The sequence below is a fragment of the Pseudorca crassidens genome, chromosome 16, assembly GCF_039906515.1.
Source record: "Pseudorca crassidens isolate mPseCra1 chromosome 16, mPseCra1.hap1, whole genome shotgun sequence".
In the NCBI taxonomy this organism is placed as follows: Eukaryota; Metazoa; Chordata; class Mammalia; order Artiodactyla; family Delphinidae; genus Pseudorca; species Pseudorca crassidens.
The window spans coordinates 27,368,378-27,388,158 of record NC_090311.1 but is presented as its reverse complement, the minus strand read 5'-3'; the positions used below and the strand labels follow the sequence as shown (position 1 = coordinate 27,388,158).

Here is a 19,781-nt window from a genome sequence, read left to right as displayed (position 1 = left end):
GTCCAAACCTCAGTTTTCTCATTTAAAAATTAAGGTTAATAATAATACCTTTGTAAGTTTGAAATAAGCTGATGTATGTAAATTGCTTGCCACAGTGCCTGGCACACTGGAACCATTTGATAAGGGGTAGCTATTGTTTTTGTATGTTAGAGCTGAAGTAACCATCTAGTTCAAGGATCATAAACTCAAAGGCCACATGGGCCAGCAAGAATCTTTCTTATGAATTTATTTATTTATTTAGTTTTGGCTGCGTTGGGTCTTTGTTGCTACGCGCTGTGCACGGGCTTTCTCTAGTTGCGGCGAGCCGGGCTACTCTTTGTTGCAGTGTGTGGGCTTCTCATTGGGTGGCTTCTCTTGTTGTGGAGCACGGGCTTTAGGTGCGCAGGCCTCAGTAGTTGTGGCAGGTGGGCTCAGTAGTTGTGTCTTGTGGGCTCTAGAGCACAGGCTCAGTAGTTGTGGAGCACAGGCTTTGTTGCTCTGTGGCATGTGGGACTTTCCCGGACCAGGGCTCGAACCCATGTCCCCTGCATTGGCAGGCAGATTCTTAACCACTGTGCCACCAGGGAAGCTCGGCCAGCAGGATTCTTATGTGAGGGAAGTAAGCCTGGTTGGGACTGTGGAGAGCTGGAGAGGGCCAGCCTTGCCTGAAACAGCAGCCAATGCTCATCTTCAGTGGTTGCAGGGCGGACTAGATTCCCTGGGTTTTCTTTTTTCCCAAAAAATCTGGCAGCACTAGGAGCTTAGATATTAGCTCCAACTTTTCTCACTTCCTTATCTCAGCACTAGAAGCAGCTGGCCTTAGGCCTCTCTGAACATCCTGGCCTAATGACTCCGGCCCCTAAATTCTGGATTTTTATATAAAATTTCTCATTATTTAAATATTGGCAATTAAGAAAAAAGAACCCACTGTGCCAAATACAACATGTTTGAAGGCTGAATTCATCTTCGTTTCTCAGAACAAACTGAGGTTCAGATGGGTCACAGCTGCTGGCAAAGCTGACTGGAAGCCTGGATTCTATGTTAAAATAAGAACTTCTCGGAGGCCCTTCCTAGACTGTGGGGCATTTTAAGCTGCCTCCCACTGCAGCTACCGCCTGCTTTGCAGACAGCACCCGGCAGCTGGGCCAGTGTTAGCACTTGACAGTTCCCAACGCACAAGACTGATATACGGCAGCCTTCGCTCTTGTGATAAATCCAAATTCTTTAAAAATGTTGTAGGGCTTCCCTGGTGGCGCAGTGGTTGAGAATCTGCCTGTCAATGCAGGGGACACGGGTTCGAGCCCTGGTCTGGGAAGATCCCACGTGCCGCGGAGCAACTAGGCCTGTGCGCCAGAACTACTGAGCCTGTGAGTCTGGAGCTTGTGCTCCGCAACAAGAGAGGCCGCGACAGTGAGAGGCCCGCGCACCACGATGAAGAGTGGCCCCCGCTCGCCGCAACTAGAGAAAAGCCCACGCACAGAAACAAAGATTCAACACAGACATAAATAAATAAATAAATAAATAAAACAATGTTGTAGAGGGCAGTGTGACAGCAGGTCAAGTCCCAGGACCCCAAAGATTTCAGTCCCTTAACTTAAAGCGCCATATTTCTACATAATTCTTGAGCTCAACTTCCGTGTGATTCTATTCAACAAATTTCCCACTGGGGTGTCCCCCAGTCAGGGGACAGAACCAGCAGGAGGCTTGCCAGGCAAAGTTCACCTGATCGTCATCTTTTGGTACCTCTCTCCCTGTTTCTTACTCCTGGGGAGAATGGTGGAAAATACACGAAGGAATTGGGGATTTGTGAGGCTGTGCATATCAACATGTAAGGTTTCTGGACTTTTTTTTTTTAAGGTTTATGGACTCAATAACATGCTCAAAGGTTTATGCTGAGCCTCATGTTTCTTCTTTCAAGCCCATGTTCTTTCTAACACGTTTGTTCTGATAGCACCGAATTGCCCATACTGAACAGAGGTGGCAGTTGTTCTCTGCTCAGCATTATACTTACCATATTCTGATGCTCTCCGGGAGTCCAGGATCCTATGTGTGATTTGGTTGCCTAAACACCAAGTAGTTCCTGGCTTGCTGTTAAGTTCTCTCTATTTTCCATCAGCCCTTGGGAAAGCATCCCACCATTTTTTCCTTGGAATTCTAGCATGCATTTCCCAACTTCTTCCTTGGCTTCAAGGAAACAGCCAGCTCAGGAGAGTCTTGGATATTAACCTATTGCCCAACTCCCCACGGAAGCCAACACTAAACTGTGTTATGTCTTAAGAGCAAAGGTTGAAAGTGGAATGTAAGCAAGGATACTGTCACTAACAAATGTAGCTTGGGGTCCAAGAACTTTTCCTCGTCCATATGGTCTTGATGGGGCTCTCAGACAGATGGCCTCCTCCCTCTACAGAGGTTATCTTAATTTTGATTCCCCAGAAAGCAGAACCTAAGACAGGGATTGTTTGGGAGGTTATCCCAGAAAACACAGTGAAAGAGAGGGGAAGTGACAGAAGGGAGGAAAAGTAAATAAAAGGTGCATCAGTAAGGGGGAGCCCTTCTGCAGGCCTGAAGAGAATACAGCACAGAATTATTCCACTGAAAGGAAAGGAAGCAGGGGTATTTATCCTCCAACTCCTGGGCCTCGCTGGCTATGGCTTGCTCCTGAATTAACTCTGTGGCATTTTTAGACTGCCCTGCTAGCTGAGCTCACTCTAGGGGCCAGAGGACTCCTTCAGGTAGAGAGACCCATGAGATTGTACAGGAACTGTCTGCAAGTAACCTTTGCGGGGCGGGGCATCGACTACACCTGCTGCAGGGGAGACGAGCTCCAGGCTGGTCAGGCCTCAGCCACGTGATTAATTCCTGTTGAGCACATCACCCCAGTAGAGTCAATAACATATTTCCCTGCAATTTTATGTACTGATGCTTTTTCTGGGAGCCATGAGTATAACGTAGGCTGGAGCTGCTTATGGCCTTCTTCCTTGGCTGCTTAGAAGAAAACATTAGGAGATTCATCAGTTTGGATATATTGGTGTGACTTTCAGGATAAAGGTCTGTGCCAGAGATAGAAGTTTGGTAATCATCTGGACATTATATAAAATAATGGTGGAAGGAATGAGGAGTCACTGTAGAGGTGTCAGCAGGAGGGTATCTCACTGGCCTCACACAAAATTGTCAAGTAAAAAGTCAGGTGGGACTGAAGAGCCTTCTGCTTTGGAGAACACCACTTGTCATCACCAAACCTTCCCTTCCAGGTGTGCCAAGATGTAGAGTGGAAAGTGTGAGAGTATTAGCTATCCTGACAACTAGCCTCCCTTCCCTTCAGTGACTCTGGGTAATAATTGAAAAGGCAACTTATATATTAAATGACATTTTATCTAGTATTGCAGATTCTACTGGCTTTTCCCTTGGCATGAGCTTTAGCTTCTCATACGCCAGAAGACTCATTAACTCACCTCATGGTTACATAAACCTATGTATGTGATAAATTTTCAATTATAAACACACACACACACACACACACACACACGAATACATGTAAAAACAGGTGAAATCTGAATTAATGCCCATAGTTTAATTAATAGTATTGTAGCAATGCCAATGTCCTGCTTCTGATAATTATACTATGGTTAAATAAAATATTATCATTGGGTCAGGGTGAGTGAAGGGTACATGGGAACCTTCTGTGCTATTTTTGTAATTTCTATACAAGTCTAAAAATTATTTCAAAATAAAGCTTTTTGAAAATCCAGGGGAGGAAATCCTTGTGGGATGGGTCATGTTAGAATCTTAGGCTCTAAAATATTTATTTAATGGCTAAAACTAAAAAGACTGACAATACCAAGTGTTGGCAAGGATGTGGCATAATGGGGAAAAAATTTGGAAAAATGGTTTGGTAGTAACTACTGTTGAATGCATGCATATCATGAGAAGCAGCAATTCCATTCCTAGGTGTATCCTAACTTATATAAAAGTCAAAAATATAGAGCTTAGACGTGGTTATCCAGGGGGAAAAGGAGAGATTAATCATGATGGGGGCTTCTGGGGGTGTTAACAATGTTGTATTTCTTGACCTGGATGATGATCACATGAGTGTTTATTTTGTAATAATTAATCAAACTCTATATCTACTTTGTGCACTTTTCTGCTTGTCTGTTATATTTCAAAATTTTTTAAAAAAAGGTTAAAAACAAAGAGAACAGAAATATAGAAAGAGTCAATGATTTTACATCACTTCTAAGTTTATCAATACAAAATGTGGCCACATTGTTAGGTCAGATGGAGCTATGATTTCCATCTCAAAGGTGGATGGGGGACTTCCCTGGTGGCGCAGTGGTTAAGAATCTGTCTGCCAATGCAGGGGACACAGGTTCGAGCCCTGGTCTGGGAAGATCCCACATGCCACAGAGCAACTAAGCCTGTGCGCCACAACTACTGAGCCTGTGCTCTACAGTCCACGAGCCACAGCTACCAAAGCCCATGTGCCTATAGCCTGTGCTCCGCAACAAGAGAAGCCACCACAGTCAGAAGCCTGTGCACAGCAATGAAGAGCAGCCCCCGCTCACCGCAACTAGAGAAAGCCCGCGCGCAGCAACGAAGAAGACCTGATGCAGCCATAAATTAATTAATTAATTAATTTTTTAAAAAAAAAGATGGATGGGAAACTGGGATCCTGGGGGAAGGAGTTGCCTCCTGTGACATAAGAAAAGTAAGCTGAAGAAAATTTTCACCTGATTTCTTTCTGCATGTCACAAAGCTCATTCAAGTTGCCTTAATGTTTTGGTATTCCAGAGAGCTAGTCTGCTGGGTGTTCCAGCTTTCATTTCGTAATGCTTTTTGTTGCTGAATTATAATGCTTATCTTCCCACCTGGTTAGCCCAACGTTCTACATTTATCTCAACATCCTAATTTACCTATAAAAGTAGCCTCTACTTTTTTATTATGAAAAATAATTTTACAAAATAAAGGATTGTGAGCATTATACTCAACCATTTGCCTTGTTCCACTCTCTTAGGGTGTTTATTGATGATATATATAATATTTACACAGCTGTGATCAGTATTCATATACTTCTCTTCACTTAACTCTATTTTCCAACATGTATTTTTCATTTTGACCGAGTTCACCAGTTTGTCGTAGTAGGTAGCTACAAGGTATTCCGTCTTAATTATTTATGTTGAGATTTTTTTGACTTAACTGATTCTAATGTTCACTGGAAGCACAATTTCTCTGTATCCATTTCTAACGGGTCAATCTGGACCATCTATTTCACTTCTGCTTTTTCCAAAGTTGCAACCCTATAATTTTCACTAGTTGTGTCAAAATAGGGTTCAAGAAGTGACAGGTTAGAATGTGTGGGTCCTCCCAAGTAATTTCTTACCAAACTGATCCTTTATGCTGTGTTTCATCTTAGGTTGTTCATTTGTCTAGGACCCATTTCATTCTGTCATTATATTTAACAATTATCTCATGGGTCAGTGGCTGAAAGAAAGTAAATGTATGATAACCGTGAACTCCAGGCTATGGCTCACAGTGGAAAGCAAACTATATTCTATACCCCATTCCTTCTTCAGTACAAGCATCTATAGGAAAGAGTAAGGAGAGGAAAGAGGCAGGATTATCTGTTCTTCAACAAATTTTAACTTCACCCTCCTCACCTGAATCTAGTCTCCCTCATGCCGATGCAAAGGATGCTGCCACCTGGCTTCTTTCCTTGCAGTAGTCACATCATCTGAATTAAGAGAATCCTTTTCCTGTGGCCCAACAATTTTGCATGATCCGGTCAAACTGAGTCAACATTTTCAAAGTGTAAGTATGCAAATTTATTAAATTTATTTATTTATTTACTATTTACGATGCGAATAGATGTTACTGAATGTGTTTTGGAGCCTTAGTGGATCAAGTGTCAGATGATGGGGATCTGGGAAAGTATCTAAACTTTCAAATTGTGTCTTATGCAAAAAATTCCCTTCTAAACGTATTTTATGTTGAGTTTTCCTGAAACAAATCTTTACTTAATAAAAAAAGATGTCCTGTAGAGTCAACAACTTTGGTGCCTACTGTATGCATGGTCCTGTTCTCGTCACCAACCGCAAGACCACCAGAGGGCGCTCGTTCCCTGTCTATCCAGCCTTCGTCAGCGACTCCGAAAATCCACGTTAAACTTGACTTTCACACTCAGGAAAAGTCTTCCACATTTAATCCACAAATATTTACCGACAATTTATTGGGCTGCCAGGAGAGGGGCTAGGTTCACAAGATACAGTGGTGAGTTAGTCACAATTCCTAATACCAGACGTAAAGAGCACAGCAGAGACTGAAAGTAAACAACCGGCTACAACAAGGTGGGTAAGTGAAGAGTTTCTAGATCTGTGGAGTTTGTTATTTAAATATTGGCTCCTGGTTTTAGAAGCCGGTAACAATTCATTAAGAGATCCCGGATTGCTTCCGCTCTGTAACCCGGACATCGATCTCAGCCCTCATGGTACTTTGTAAACCAGAGCCAGAGACGTGTCCTTGGGTGGCTCCATTAGTCAGCTCCGCAATTTCAAGTCCCCCATCCCCCTTTTTTTTCAGGGCTTCCCGCAGTTCTCTTACAGTTCACTTCTGCCCCAGGTCGACACTCTCAGTTGCCCCCCAGGGCCAAGGACAAGGAATTACCCACAACTATCAGCCTTACCGGGCTCCACCCATTCTTTTTACGGTTTAAAACCCGCGGGCTTTTCCTGTTCTGAATTCCTAGACTTCCTTCCTGTTTTGATTCTCGCGACAGTTACGAGACATCGCGTGAAGTTTGCGTCCCTTCACTCGTCTGCGTTTTAGAGACTAGGGTGACTGTGTATCTGGCTACGGCCACCTCAGTAGAGCCATTCGAGGGAACCCCTAAATGAAGGGGCTTGGCTGCGTTCAGGTCAGGAGAGAGAGTCTCTGACCGCTTCCGAGAGCTCGACTCCCCGGCACCCAGTGCGCATGCGGAGCCAGTCCTCCTGGGCGGTCCAGAGGCCGAGGCCCAGCCGCTAGCTTCGCGGTTGATGGAGAGGCCGGTGTCCACCCCGGGCCAGGTCCTTCCGGAAGGAGCCTGACTGAATAACGTCCCCTCCCTGGCTGCAAAGCTCAGTCTCCGCCCCCTACAAACTGGACTGCAGCGCGGTTTCTGTAAGCCGCTGGGGGCAGGCCGGGGCGGGGCCTGGCAGACCCCCGGTACGGAGGTCGGGCCTCCAGGAATGTTCTCCTCCCCGCCCCCAGCCCGAAGTGCCACGGTGGCGCCGGTGGCGGCCGCGAGACCGAATGCTTCTGGCCCTGCCGGCCTAGCAACCATAACCTGTAATTCTGACCCGGAGCGCTGCCCACTGGGGAGGCGCCCCGCCCACCTCTCCCAGCGGCCGCCGGTCGGCTGGGACCTCTATAATCACCCGGCTCCTCCTCGGGTTGGAGCACCTGCCGGATGTGGGGAGGGAGGAGGAGGCCAGATGTGAGGAGGCAGAAGTAAACGCCGAGTCTCTGGTCCGCGACTTGGTGGGGAAGTGGGGTGGACAAGCCTGCAATCGCCCCTGGGCTGCGGGGAGACGACGTTGGTTGGCTTTGCCCTGCAGGAGCGCCCGACTTGGCACAAGAATTCCTACCTCCTTGTCATTTTTGCAGCTGCTCTAGCGGATTGGACTGTAAAGTCAGATGGGACAGGGCCTAGCCTTTCAACCAACTCTAACTTCCCAGCTACCCCACACCCTCCCATCCCCTACTCCGAACCCGCACTCCACCCCATCTCTAGTCCTTTCCCAGCTTGGGTGTCCGGTTACTACTGTGAGTTTGGACCAGGCTAGGGGGAAGTGGCCCAGGAGGGTCCCGTACGGCTGCATGAAATTGGCAGCTTCAGAACTAGGGGAGGGGGTGGGGTATGCAACGTCGAGGGGCGGGGAGAGGGGGCGGAGGAGCTGCTCTGTGAGTGCAAGTCCGTGGACTCTGTCAGAGATTCTCAAGTCGGAGCAGAGGTGGCTGGCGGGCCCACCCGATTCCTTTCCACTGCCTGCTTTTTCGGACAGGAGTCACGGCTGCTCTGAGGGGCATAGTCCCGGACACCAGGTGAGCGCTCTGGGCCCCAGGGCATCACCCCACCCCCACCCTAACTCACACAACCTCCCCCGCTCCACCCCCTTTCCACCCTTATTAACAACTCCTTCCTCCTGGGACCAGCCATTCCCACCCACCTCTAGGGCAGGAAGCTTCGAAGTTGGATGGTTTGTGGTGGTGGTGGTAGAGGTGGTGCGCGTGTGTGCTTGAGCTTTATCACTCCCTCCTCTCACCTCTCCCCAACCCCCAAGAACAGCCCAATCAATTACCACCCAGCGTAACTGGATGACCCCTCCTATGACCCTTCGACACTTGACTCCAGGGTAGCAGGGGAGGGGGCAGTGCTAGGGTCCAAGTTGGTACGAGTAACAAGGAGGTTGCTTCTGACCTCCTGACCTGGTTTCCATCCCCGGCAGGGTGCCACGCACGCGCTGAAGCCCCTAGTGCTCTCGAGGCTTCCAGCTAATCATGCCCCAGCCGCCCGCAGCTGCCTTGTCGCTGCCCGTGCTGCTGCTGCTGCTGCTACTCCTGGTGGTGCGGACGCCGTCCCCGGCTGGCGCGCGGCCATCCCTAGGCCCCGATTACCTGCGGCGCGGCTGGCTACGGCTGCTGGCGGAGGGCGAGGGCTGCGCTTCCTGCCGGCCAGAAGAGTGCGCCTCGCCGCGGGGCTGCCTGGCCGGCCGGGTGCGCGACGCGTGCGGCTGCTGCTGGGAATGCGCCAATCTCGAGGGCCAGCTCTGCGACCTGGACCCCAGTGCCCACTTCTACGGGCGTTGCGGCGAGCAGCTTGAGTGCCAGTTGGACGCTGGTGGCGACCTGAGCCGCGGAGAGGTGCCCGAGCCGCTGTGTGCCTGCCGCTCGCAGCGCCCTCTCTGCGGTTCCGACGGCCGCACCTACGCTCAGATCTGCCGCCTGCAGGAGGCGGCCCGCGCTCGGCCGGACGCCAACCTCACCGTGGCGCACCCCGGGCCCTGCGAATCGGGTACGCACGGCCCACGACCCCCACCCCCGCCACTTGGGTTTCCAAAAGGCGTTGCTCCCCGGTCCCCGACGGCATTGGTCTCTGGCCAGCGGAGCGAAAAAGTTGACGCCAGGGAGGGCTCGAGTCCATTATAAGAGTTTGCTCTCGGGGCCGGTCCGGTCCGCAGAAGCCACCTCCTGAAGGTGCGGGTCCGGAGCTTTGTCAATAAGCAGCGTGCGCTGGGGCGCGTGAAAGCTCCAGACCTGGCTGGCAGAGACCAACCCTCTGAGAGAGCAGGCACATAGCCAACGCTTGGCCTCAAAATTGAGAGAGTGAAGAGAGACTCTCAGACTTTGCCCAGACCACTAGAATTCAGGCAGGGAAACTTGGGTTCCTGTGAGATGCAATCCGGTTTCGTTTGGGCGGCTCCGTAGAGCCAGTGCTTAGTTAACCTACTCTCTGGGCCTCTGCCTGCGCTCCCCTTTCCTCTGCGTTTAGGGCTTAGTGGAGCAGGGGGACTCTTCTAGCTCCTCCTCCCCCATCCCAGCGGGCTGAGGGCTATTCAAGCCTCAAGTTTTCTTTGGCAGCTCTAGTAACCTTCACTTCCTGAGCCCCTTTGAGGGGTCTGGCTTGGCTGGGGCTGCTGGGAAAGTAAACGCGCTGCTGGAGGGTCCCCCCACGACCCCAGGCTTTCTGCCTGCTGCCCAGATTGATTTCAGTGTCCTTGCCTTTGCCACGTGGACTGCCCCGCCACCAGGGTGGGGTGGGCGAAGGGCTGATCTTCGGGACTTTGGCAGCAGGACCTGGTTAGAGAACGGGGAGGGTGTGGGGGAGGGAGGTGTTGCTTACAAGTCCAGCAGGGTAGGGGCCTAGAGGGTGGAATGAGGACAGGGGAGCAATCAGGGACAGAGTGTGGTTGCCAAGCTGAGGTGTGGGTCTCTGTGCTTGTTTGCGCATTTTGTCTGCCTGTGCATTTCCACCGCTGTGTTCCCACCCTTGTGTGTACCTGCAGCTACATTTGTGTATGTGTCATGTCATGTTTATGGATGTGTATTTACTTCAGCATATATGTATTCCCTCACAAACACATTCAAAATGGTTTGTATATGGGGTCCTTGCTGGGCTGGATGTGCCATCCTGTTCTTAGGCCTCCTATCTCCACCCCCAGAGCCCCAGATTGTGTCGCATCCATATGACATTTGGAACGTGATGGGGCAGGATGTGATCTTTGGCTGTGAAGTGTTTGCCTACCCCATGGCTTCCATTGAGTGGAGAAAGGACGGCTTGGACATTCAGCTGCCAGGGGATGACCCCCACATCTCTGTGCAGGTAGGGACAGGGAGCAGAGGCCTCCCCGGGGCAGCCCACCGTCCCTCTAGAACGATGCTGCTGACTCCTCCTGGCTCCAGTTTAGGGGTGGACCCCAGAGGTTTGAGGTGACGGGCTGGCTGCAGATCCAGGCTGTGCGTCCTAGCGATGAGGGCATCTACCGCTGCCTGGCCCGCAATGCCCTCGGCCAGGTTGAGGCCCCAGCTAGCCTGACAGTGCTCACACTGGGTAAGGGAGAGCCCTGAGCTCTGGGGGCTGGGGGAAGGTGGTGGATTCATGCCTTTGAATGTGTGTCCATGTGTGTATATGCATGTGGGTACACACACAAGCATGGCTTTCTCACAGACTGGGATACATGGGCACTGACAGCCCTCTTTCCTGTTCCCTCTCCTTTGTCCCCATGTGTTTGCAGACCAGCTGAACTCCACAGGCATCCCCCAGCTGTCATTCCTGCACCTTTTTCCTGAGAAGGAGGCTGAGAGTGAAGAGGCCGAGGATTACTACTAGGTCCAGAGCCGTGGCCCATGGGGGTGGGTGAGTGGGGATAGTTTTCAACCCTGCTCTTGAAAAGATCTAGAAAGGGGGAGCAGGGCCCCTTCACAGATCGCTTTAATGCCCTTAGTAGGGGAGATGTGATGGTGGTGGGAGAGACAAAAGTTGGAGGGTAAGGAGAGAGGCAGCGACTAGGGGAGGTGGGATGCAGAGGGGCCCATGCAGGAGGTGCTCTGGCCAGGACAGTCTCCTGTGTGGACCAACCAGGCATTAGGCAATAGCTGCCTGCTGGTCTCTAGGCTGAGTGGGGGGGGTGGGGGTAGGGGTGGGGAGGAGTGGAGCTGACACAAAGGGGTGCAGACAACAGGATCCTTTACTTCTTTCCAGCAGCCCTCCCTCCAGCTCTGCTCAGCCAGTCTTCTGACTGCCCTTCTGCACAGCTCCTGCTGTTATTTTCCTAGTCCCCAGTCTTTGCCTAACCTCAGTCTACCCTTTCTTGAAACTCACCTTCTAGAAAATTTCCCTCTCTCTAAGTCCCAATTGCACATACTAACTGCAATCCTCTTTGCTGTTTGCCATCTGCTGTCCAGGAAGGCACGATGGAGCGTGGTTTAGCTCAGTGCAGTAAGATGGGCATTTGGGCATGTCTGATTTTCCTGTCGTTCTGGGAACTCCATGAGGGCAGTACCATATATTATACCACTTTGTACTGGACGATGCCTAGCACAAGACTAGGCACAGTAGGCACGCAATAAAGATTTATGAACAAACTGAGACAGATGGTTCATGCAGATTTGCACACAGAGACCGCCTTTCTCTGGGAGGCCTCCCAGGGTAGTAGGACTCTGGCTTCCAGAAGCTGTAGGTCCTGCTCTTTAAGCACATGCCTGCCAGATGTAGAGGAAGCTTGAGCTGGGGCCTCCCCCCCGCCCCAGGCAGGAAGGTTGGAGCCATCTGGTTGGGAGGGAGGGTATCCCCCCAGTCTGCACTCCATTGGGGCTGGTCTAGAGATAGATTGCCTGCCTCTCTGTCCCCTCCCCAGGCAGAATGGGAAACCAGATCTATGTGGGTAGGACCCAGTATGAAAGCATAAACTGGATGGAGGAGGGGAGAAGTTTGGTCACATGTATGGGCCACACCCTAGGATTTCCCTACGAAGCCGCCCATTTCCCAGCCGAACCCAGACAAAATCATGGTAAGCTTTTTTTCTCGTCTGCCCCAACTGTGACTTGTCTTCTCTGGCTGGAGGTGCCTCACAGAGCCGTACTCTTTTGCTCCCGAAATCTCTCTCCACACTCCCCTTACCTCGCCCAGGGACACTGGTGAGGCGAACTGTTTATTGACTGACTAAAGGAGAAAATGAAAGCTTAAGTTGGCGAGGCCAAGACCCCCGTGTGTGGGTGTCGAAGGCCTCCTACGCGCCTGGGTTCCACCCGAAGCCTGGCGCCACACAACGGGAGAGGTCGTAGTTGACTCGGTGTCTGAGCTTGTCCTCTGGGGCCCAACGCAGGGAGCCCGGCCTCTTGGGAGGGGCGTGGCCCGGACCCCAACCTAAGGGCTTGGCTGCCCCTCCCGCAGAACCTCAGGACTCGTCCAGAGGCTAAGTCAGAGGACAGCTCTCGTTGCCGAGTCCTGGCTGGAGTCCGGCGTTTCCAGCAGCACTCAACAGCTCGAGCGGGTTGGATACTTGGGGCGAATTTTAAGTTGACCGCGAAAGTAGGGATAGGGATGTGAGCAGTATGGTGGGGGCAGGAGGGTCAGGCCGTTCAGCGTCCGGCCCAGAAGGAGGTCTGCTCCGCGCTGAAAGAGGGGACTGGGGTCTGCGTCCCCCAGCAGCCAGGGAATCCGCCACTGACTTGTTCTTCGCCGGCGACTCCCGGCCAGCTGGGCTCGAAGGCGCCCCCTGGTGGGCCCATCGATCCTACCGCGCCCACTTGCAGAGCAGAGGCTCCGCACGATCCTAGAGGGTCACACGCATCTCCAGAACCCGTACAACTCCATCACTTTTGCAGATATTACAGGATGTTCAGGTGCAGCCTCCTTATAGCCTCAGTTTCCCCCTCCGCGGTGCTACAGGTTCAGGCCCCACAGCCTTGAATAGGAGGAACCCCTGCTGCGCATACCCCCCCCCCCACCTGCTCCAGCGGACTGGCTTTAATAACGTCGCTGGAAAGTGACACGCGATTTATTATTAAAGAATTGCTGGGACGGGAAAGGTTTAATAAACGCGCTGCAATGCCGAGGATTATTCTCCGCAAATAAATGAGAACGCGGGCGGCGTTTTAATAAATAATTTTCCGCAGCTCCCGGGGGAGGAGAGGGGAGGTGGAGGGGGAAGCCGAGCTGCTGCCAGTACTCCCGACTTCGCCTCCCCACGGGTTTCCAAGACTTCCTCGCGTTTTTTGTCCTAGGTTGCTCACACCCGACGTATGAGGTTCCAAGGGAGCTGACTCGCAGTGGTCTAGGTCTGGAGGCAGGAGAGGCTCTGCCCCATCCTACTTCCCCCATCTCTGGGATTTTAAGTAGTTTGCCTAAGATGAGCAAATGCGCTTCCTTCCAGCTCTGAACCAGAGGTCTGAAGTCAAGACTGGACCGGGGCAGGAAGGGTTAAACCGGGACCAGCCGCTCCCAGGCTGAGGGTACTAAGTCCCAGGGCCTAGCCACTCTCCTCCCAGCTTTTGGCTGACCCGGCTGGGCGTCCCAGGCAGGATGTGGGGAGTAAGCCGCCAAAGGGGGCTGTGTGTACCGGTGTGTAGGTGCTACAAGTGTCCAAATGTCCTCGACTCACTCCTTGGGCCATTTTGGGGAATAGGGCCACTGAAGCCGGTTGCTTGTTAGTTCGAAGGCTTCAAGGAAGGGTCCTTGAGCCGCGCTGGTCTGAGTCGAGGGAGTCCAGGTGAAGTCCAACCGCTAGCTCTTTGGTGAACAGGGTGTGTGTATGTGTGTGTGGATCTGAGGGCTGAGCAGATCTGGAGCCCCAAAGGGGAGTCCACTTCTCCAACAGAAGCCTGGAGGCCCAAGAGGATGAATCTGATTTGAGAGAGGGCAGAGATTGCAGGCTTTGGGCACCAAGGACAAGCGCATCAGTCTTGTAGGTAGGGGACAGGGCAGTGCCTGGGGTACGCCGGCTCTGCAAGCTTTGGGCCTAGGCGGAGAGAGACACGTCTGGCGACACCTCTGGCAACACTTGGGAGTACAGGAAGTGGTGAAAGAGTGCCATCTGGTGGTTATTTCTGGTTGTAGCAGCCAAACCTGGGCCTAGGGTCTTGAGACAGTTAAATTGACTGGAAAAATTTGAGTAAAAAGGTGCTTGAGGGCTTCCCTGGTGGCGCAGTGGTTGAGAGTCCGCCTGCCGATGCAGGGAACACGGGTTCGTGCCCCGGTCCGGGAAGATCCCACATGCCGCGGAGCGGCTAGGCCCGTGAGCCATGGCCGCTGAGCCTGCGCGTCCCGAGCCTGTGCTCTGCAACGGGAGAGGCCACAGTAGTGAGAGGCCCGCGTACCAAAAAAAAAAAAAAAAAGTGCTTGATTTGTATTCATATACATATGTGAAGGTGCACATGTATATGTAGTATATATGTGATATCTATAATATGTTCATACTATTTATGTGTGTATATGTGTTTACATGCAATGTGTACATGTATGTATATGTAGGTACATCACAATGTTATGTGTGTAGATTATCTAAATGCAGATATATGTATGTAGATAACCATGTAGGTGCATATATGTATGTGTGTACATAAGCACTGTATATATGGATGTGTTGTTATATGTGTATATAGCTGTATGTATACATTTATTTGCAAGTACATGTTCTATTATTTGCCTTTCTTTCAACAAATTTTTTTTTTTTTATGCGGTACGCGGGCCTCTCGCTGTTGTAGCCTCTCCGGTTGCGGAGCACAGGCTCCGGATGCGCAGGCTCAGTGGCCATGCCTCACGGGCCCAGCCGCTCTGCGACATGTGGCATCCTCCCGGACCGGGCACAAACCCGTGTCCCCTGCATCGGCAGGCGGACTCTCAACCACTGCGCCATCAGGCAAGCCCTCTTTTTTTTTTTCTTTTAATTTATTTTATTTATGTTATTTTTGGCTGCGTTGGGTCTTCGTTGCTGCACGCAGGCTTTCTCTAGTTGCGGCGAGCGGGGGATACTCTTCGTTGTGGTGCACGGGCTTCTCATTGCAGTGGCTTCTTTTGTTGTGGAGCACAGGCTCTAGGCACGCGGGCTTCAGTGGTTGTGGCACGTGGGCTCAGTAGTTGTGGCTCGTGAGCTCTAGAGCGCAGGCTCAGTAGTTGTGGCGCACGGGCTTAGTTGCTCCATGGCATGTGAGTTCTTCCTGGACCAGGGCTCGAACCCGTGTCCCCTGCATTGGCAGGTGGATTCCTAACCACTGTGCCACCAGGGAAGTCCCCTTACATTCTATTCTAAGATGTGCATGTGAATTAATTATATACATGTATGTTTACAGGATTGTGTGTGCATGTATATATGTATAACTCTGTTTACATATATATATGTGAGGAATAGACAGGCTTAAATACTCTGGTGGGCTTGGAGATTCCCTGTTTTTTTGTTTAAAAGCTCAGGTCCTGTCACCTAGGACTCTATTTCTAAGTGTGTAGGCAGCTGAGGGCAGAGGGAAAGAGGCTGGAGACATAGGCTGATTACCTCCTAGGATATGTTTTGGTTATTTCCTCAGCCCTCTGAATGACTAGGTTCTTTCTAAACAGGGAACAGCTAGGTAAGTCCACTTAGAGTGATGGAATGTTAATGAAGATCAATTCTCACCTCTCTGCTCAAAGCAGAGCACCTTAGGAGGAAGGATGATGGGTTGGGGATGGGTGGGAATGGAGTCTGGGAGGCTGGGGGTAGGAATAGTTACTCGGAGGGCAGTGGTGCATTTAGAGACTGGAAGAGATCCAGTCTGGGAGGTAGTGATGGAAGCTCTGGGACTCAGTTGCAGATAATGGGGGTGATTTGAGAACTCTTGGGGGAAGGATGAGCTGGTGGATAGAGATGGGGCCTGAGGGGAGTAATGAGGCCAGGATCAGGGATGGAGTTGGGAGGGTATGGAGGTAGAGCCTCTGGTGGCAAGGAAAACCAATCTTGGGGTGGAATTTGGAGGCCATCTCAGATGGAGTCATCCCTCCCTTTCTCCCACCCCTCCCTTCTCCATGCAGGGGCCCCTAATGTTCTTCTCTAGTCCTCTCTCCTCAAGCTGGGTCCCAGATGTGTGGGGGGCAGAGGAGAAGAGCTTAGGCTCCAGACCTTGGCCTGGCTTAGGTGACTCATTGGTGGGCGAGGTGAGGCAGAACTCTCAGCACCACGGTCCCATGAAACCCCATCCCAGCCACCTGGCTCATTGCCTGCCCAGCTGCCATTACCAGGTTTCAATTTGGGGTCAGCCCAGGGGGTTCAAACAATGGTGACCTGGAAAAGATCACAGAACATACCCTCCCCTCACCACACACACATTCCTGGGACTGAACTGGGAAAAAGGTGCTTCTGGATCATTCCTTACCTCCTTTTGCTAGATGTTCTCCAGACACAGTCAAGGCCAGAAGTCTTCAGGTGCCATCCTCACTCTTGGTCTGTGGTAACACCTCATTCCTGTCCCCTTCCTTCTCAGCCTCCTGTGCTGGACTACATCATCCTAAAACCAGGGTTTCTGTCCTTTCATTGCCTCTCCTCCCCTTCTTCAGTCCTTTTCTTCCCAGGGTTGAGATCTTAGGTCCCTGGACTGTGACCACACTGGTTGAGGGAAGGGGGGTGGGCTGAAGATACAGGCTGGTTCCTGGCCTGCCTTTATTTTCTATATTTTCTCTGCTATCTGGGCAACTGAAAGCTCTCTGAAGAGGGTGAAGAGTTATGAAAATCAGTTTTGGTGACAAATGTTACCCCACAATCAAGTTTCACCCTGTCCCCTTGGTGGGCAGCACCATGGGAGGCAGGATGGACTTTAGGGTACTGAAATGGGGTCATGAGAAGTGATGGGGTCTTCCAGGATGAGTGTTGAGGGCTCTAGGGACAATTACTTCCTGCCTCCCCTCTGTCCCCCCATCCCAACCCCAGATCACTAAAGCGGGGAGAAGGACCCACAGGTCTTCGGGACTCAGGGCCCACAGGGGCCCAGGTTTTAACTCCTGGGGATCTCTAGGGGAAGTTGGTCTCTGAAGGGTAAAGCTAGGTCTTTGGGAACAGAACTGGGGGTTGTGGTCAAGGACAGGCTGGAGAGGGGACATGAGCTTTTGTGGTACTGCTTTGTAAGTGCATACCTTGGGCAACTTTCTAAGCTTTCCTTCTTCTGTGTCCTCCTCTGCAAAACAGTGATAAAACTTCCTCTGTAACGGTTGTGATGAGATTAGAGATCTTATAAGTAATGTGTCTGAAACACAATAGGTATTCAACAAATGGTCAATTTCACTGTCACTATTTCTAGGTGGGTGAGCTACATGGAGATGGGGCAGGGTACCTAGCACAGAGCTTCCTGCTGAAGTGTGTGGGTAATTACAGTCTTGTGCCTGCCTGAAGGAGGCCTGAGAAATTGGGTGTTAGGAGGAGGGGAAGGGCTATGGCAAGGTGGGGATGGGTAGGGGCTGGGCTTCCAGAGAGCTTGGCAGCCTTCACCCTCACACACCCCCAACCCCCGCCCTCCTCAGGGAGCCCCTGTCAGAACCCAGGGCTCTAGCTCTGGGCTTGGAGGGAGGGGCATCCTCGAAACTCACTTCCATCCATCTCTTTTATCTGGGCTGCTGAAGGGCTGGAGCTCCAATGGGGCCTCTGATGGGGAACAGATACAGACCAGGCGGAAGCAGCCGGAACTGTGCTGAGCTGGAGCTGAGGACCAGGCCAGGGGGTCAGTGAAGACAGATAAAGCTCAGAGCAGCTGGGGACTCAGGAGACCCGTGGGGAGGGGCAGCAGGGGCTGAGGGCGGGCTGTGTCCTGAGAGGAGGCGAGGGCCGGAAGCTTCTGATGGGGATGATGTCCATCAAGGGCTTCAAATGGCCGGAGGAGGCCTTTAATGACTCTTTGGGAGGAGGGAAGGGGCAGAGCTCCCCCCCATCCCCAGATGTGGCTGCCGGAAAGCCAGGGTACCTGCCAAGCATGAAGGTTGGTCCCAGGGAGAACTTGAGCCTGAGAACAGGGGGACCTCAAGGTCCAGGCCAGAGGCAAGGCTTCTGGGGGCTGCCTTACCTTTAAGACGAAGATGGGGGAAAGGTTAGTAAGTGATTCTGCGATTTTAGTTCCTGTTTTAATTAACTTTGAAGGGCTTGGGGCCTCCCTGAACGCCAGGGAGAGAAGCAGAGCAGACGTTTATTTTCCTCTTTTTCCTTTTAAAGACAATTTTATTAAAACACTTTGTTTTCATTCTGGCTTGAACATGGGGCATTTAAATGGAAAAGTAATTATTTCACCTCGTTTGCTTATGGTGAGAGGAGAGTCAGGAAAGGGAGGGATGCCAGTGAGGGAAGAGGCTTGCAGCTTTGGGCTGGCACATGCGTGCATGCACATGCACAGGCCCTACAGACAGGCACACACAATCAGGTTCACACTCACAGCAGCATGAGTCACCACACAGAGCCCCTCACGCTGGCACACACTGTGCACCCACAGAAAGACACACCTCATCCACACCCTCCCAAATGCAGACTCCTCAGTACTTGCAAGCTCAGAGCATCCACCCACCTGAAGATACACTCCTGTACCACAGCCATACCTACAGGCAAAAGCTCTCTCTCCTACACAAACACTCGCAACACATTGTGCTCACAGTATAGGCCCCCTCACAGGTACCCACACACACCCCTTCCAAGCATTGGAGGTGTGAATGCATGCCCCCCCCAACATATTTAGACTTTATCAAGTCTGTCGAGTTGTATCATCACCAGTACATACATGTTCAGACACACAATTCTCATTCTTAAACACACAAGTGCAGGAGTTCCTTGGTGGCCTAGTGATTAGGATTCTGGGCTTTCATTGCCTTGGCCTGGGTTCAATCCTTGGTCAGGAAACTGAGATCCCGCAAGGCGGGAGGCGTGGCCAAACCAACCAACCAACCAACAAAACAAACACACAAGCGCACCCTGACAAGGAGCCTAGCAATGAAGCTGGGGGTGAGGCTGAATGTTATCATGGAGAAGGAGGAGGGGTAGAACTCTCCCTCTCATTGGGGTCCCTGGGTCCCCAAATCGACCTACCCCCCAGGCTACTCCATGAGCCCATTTCTCTGTACCTGTAACATCCTCGGAACGGTCTCTCTCCCGACCTTGATTCCGCAGCCTCTGGGACGGAGTCCTCCCTGCCTCCCACCCGTTCCCCACCCCAGGCGGGAGAAGGCCAACAGGTCTCCTAGGCTCAGCTGCCCTGGAGGGGACCGGGTTCTAATTCGGATTTCCCTACCTCCCCCGCCCCCTCTCTCCCCTGCTGTGTGGCCCGGCGTTAGAGGGGTTAAAACTTCGGTAGCGTGCCCCCCTCCACTCCCACCCCTGGCTGGTACGTCGAGGGCCGGGTTCGCGGGAGCCGTACCTGTACTTTGTCTTCATCTGTCACCGCTTCTGACAGTCAGATACATCTTGTGCGGGGGTGAGGGGGGAGTGGGGGGCGGGGGAGCAATAATTAACCTCTCCCGCCTCACACCCCGAATGCGGCTGCCTCTCCTGGCCGGCCGGCCGCACTCGCTGCAGGATCTGCCAGAGAGAAGAAAGGGGGAGGGAGGGGGAGGGAGGGGGAGGGAGGGGGAGGGGCGAAGGGAGAAAGCGGGAGAAACTAGAGAAGGGCGCTGAGAGGAAAGGGAGGAAAGGCCCTGACATTTTTATTGCCCTGCCAACTTTTTTCTGCACCCTTCTTTCCGCTCTCTTCCTGGGGAATGGCTGGGAGTTGGGAGAGGTGATTAGAGGGACGGGAGAAAGCCAAGTGCACTCACAGACTCACCACTTCCCCCTCCT

At 51.9% G+C, this 19,781-nt stretch overlaps 1 protein-coding gene across 5 annotated transcripts; it reads left to right on the top strand.

Moving 5' to 3' along the window:
- The first annotated feature begins 6,758 nt into the window (after nucleotides 1–6,758).
- KAZALD1 (Kazal type serine peptidase inhibitor domain 1) lies at nucleotides 6,759–14,640 on the top strand. Of its 5 annotated transcripts, none has more exons than XM_067709664.1 (6): nucleotides 6,759–8,055; nucleotides 8,460–9,025; nucleotides 10,173–10,333; nucleotides 10,414–10,561; nucleotides 10,746–10,863; nucleotides 11,868–14,640. In XM_067709664.1, the coding sequence occupies exons 2-5, from the start codon at nucleotides 8,512–8,514 to the stop codon at nucleotides 10,838–10,840; spliced, it is 918 nt and encodes a 305-aa protein (XP_067565765.1). In that variant the 5' UTR covers nucleotides 6,759–8,055; nucleotides 8,460–8,511; the 3' UTR covers nucleotides 10,841–10,863; nucleotides 11,868–14,640. The 5 variants fall into 5 exon arrangements, with proteins under 5 accessions (XP_067565765.1, XP_067565762.1, XP_067565763.1 ...); XM_067709661.1 differs by lacking the exon at nucleotides 11,868–14,640 and having other exon boundaries at nucleotides 6,759–7,131; nucleotides 8,016–8,055; nucleotides 10,746–11,599; XM_067709662.1 differs by lacking the exon at nucleotides 11,868–14,640 and adding an exon at nucleotides 11,216–11,599.
- The last annotated feature ends 5,141 nt before the right edge of the window (nucleotides 14,641–19,781 follow it).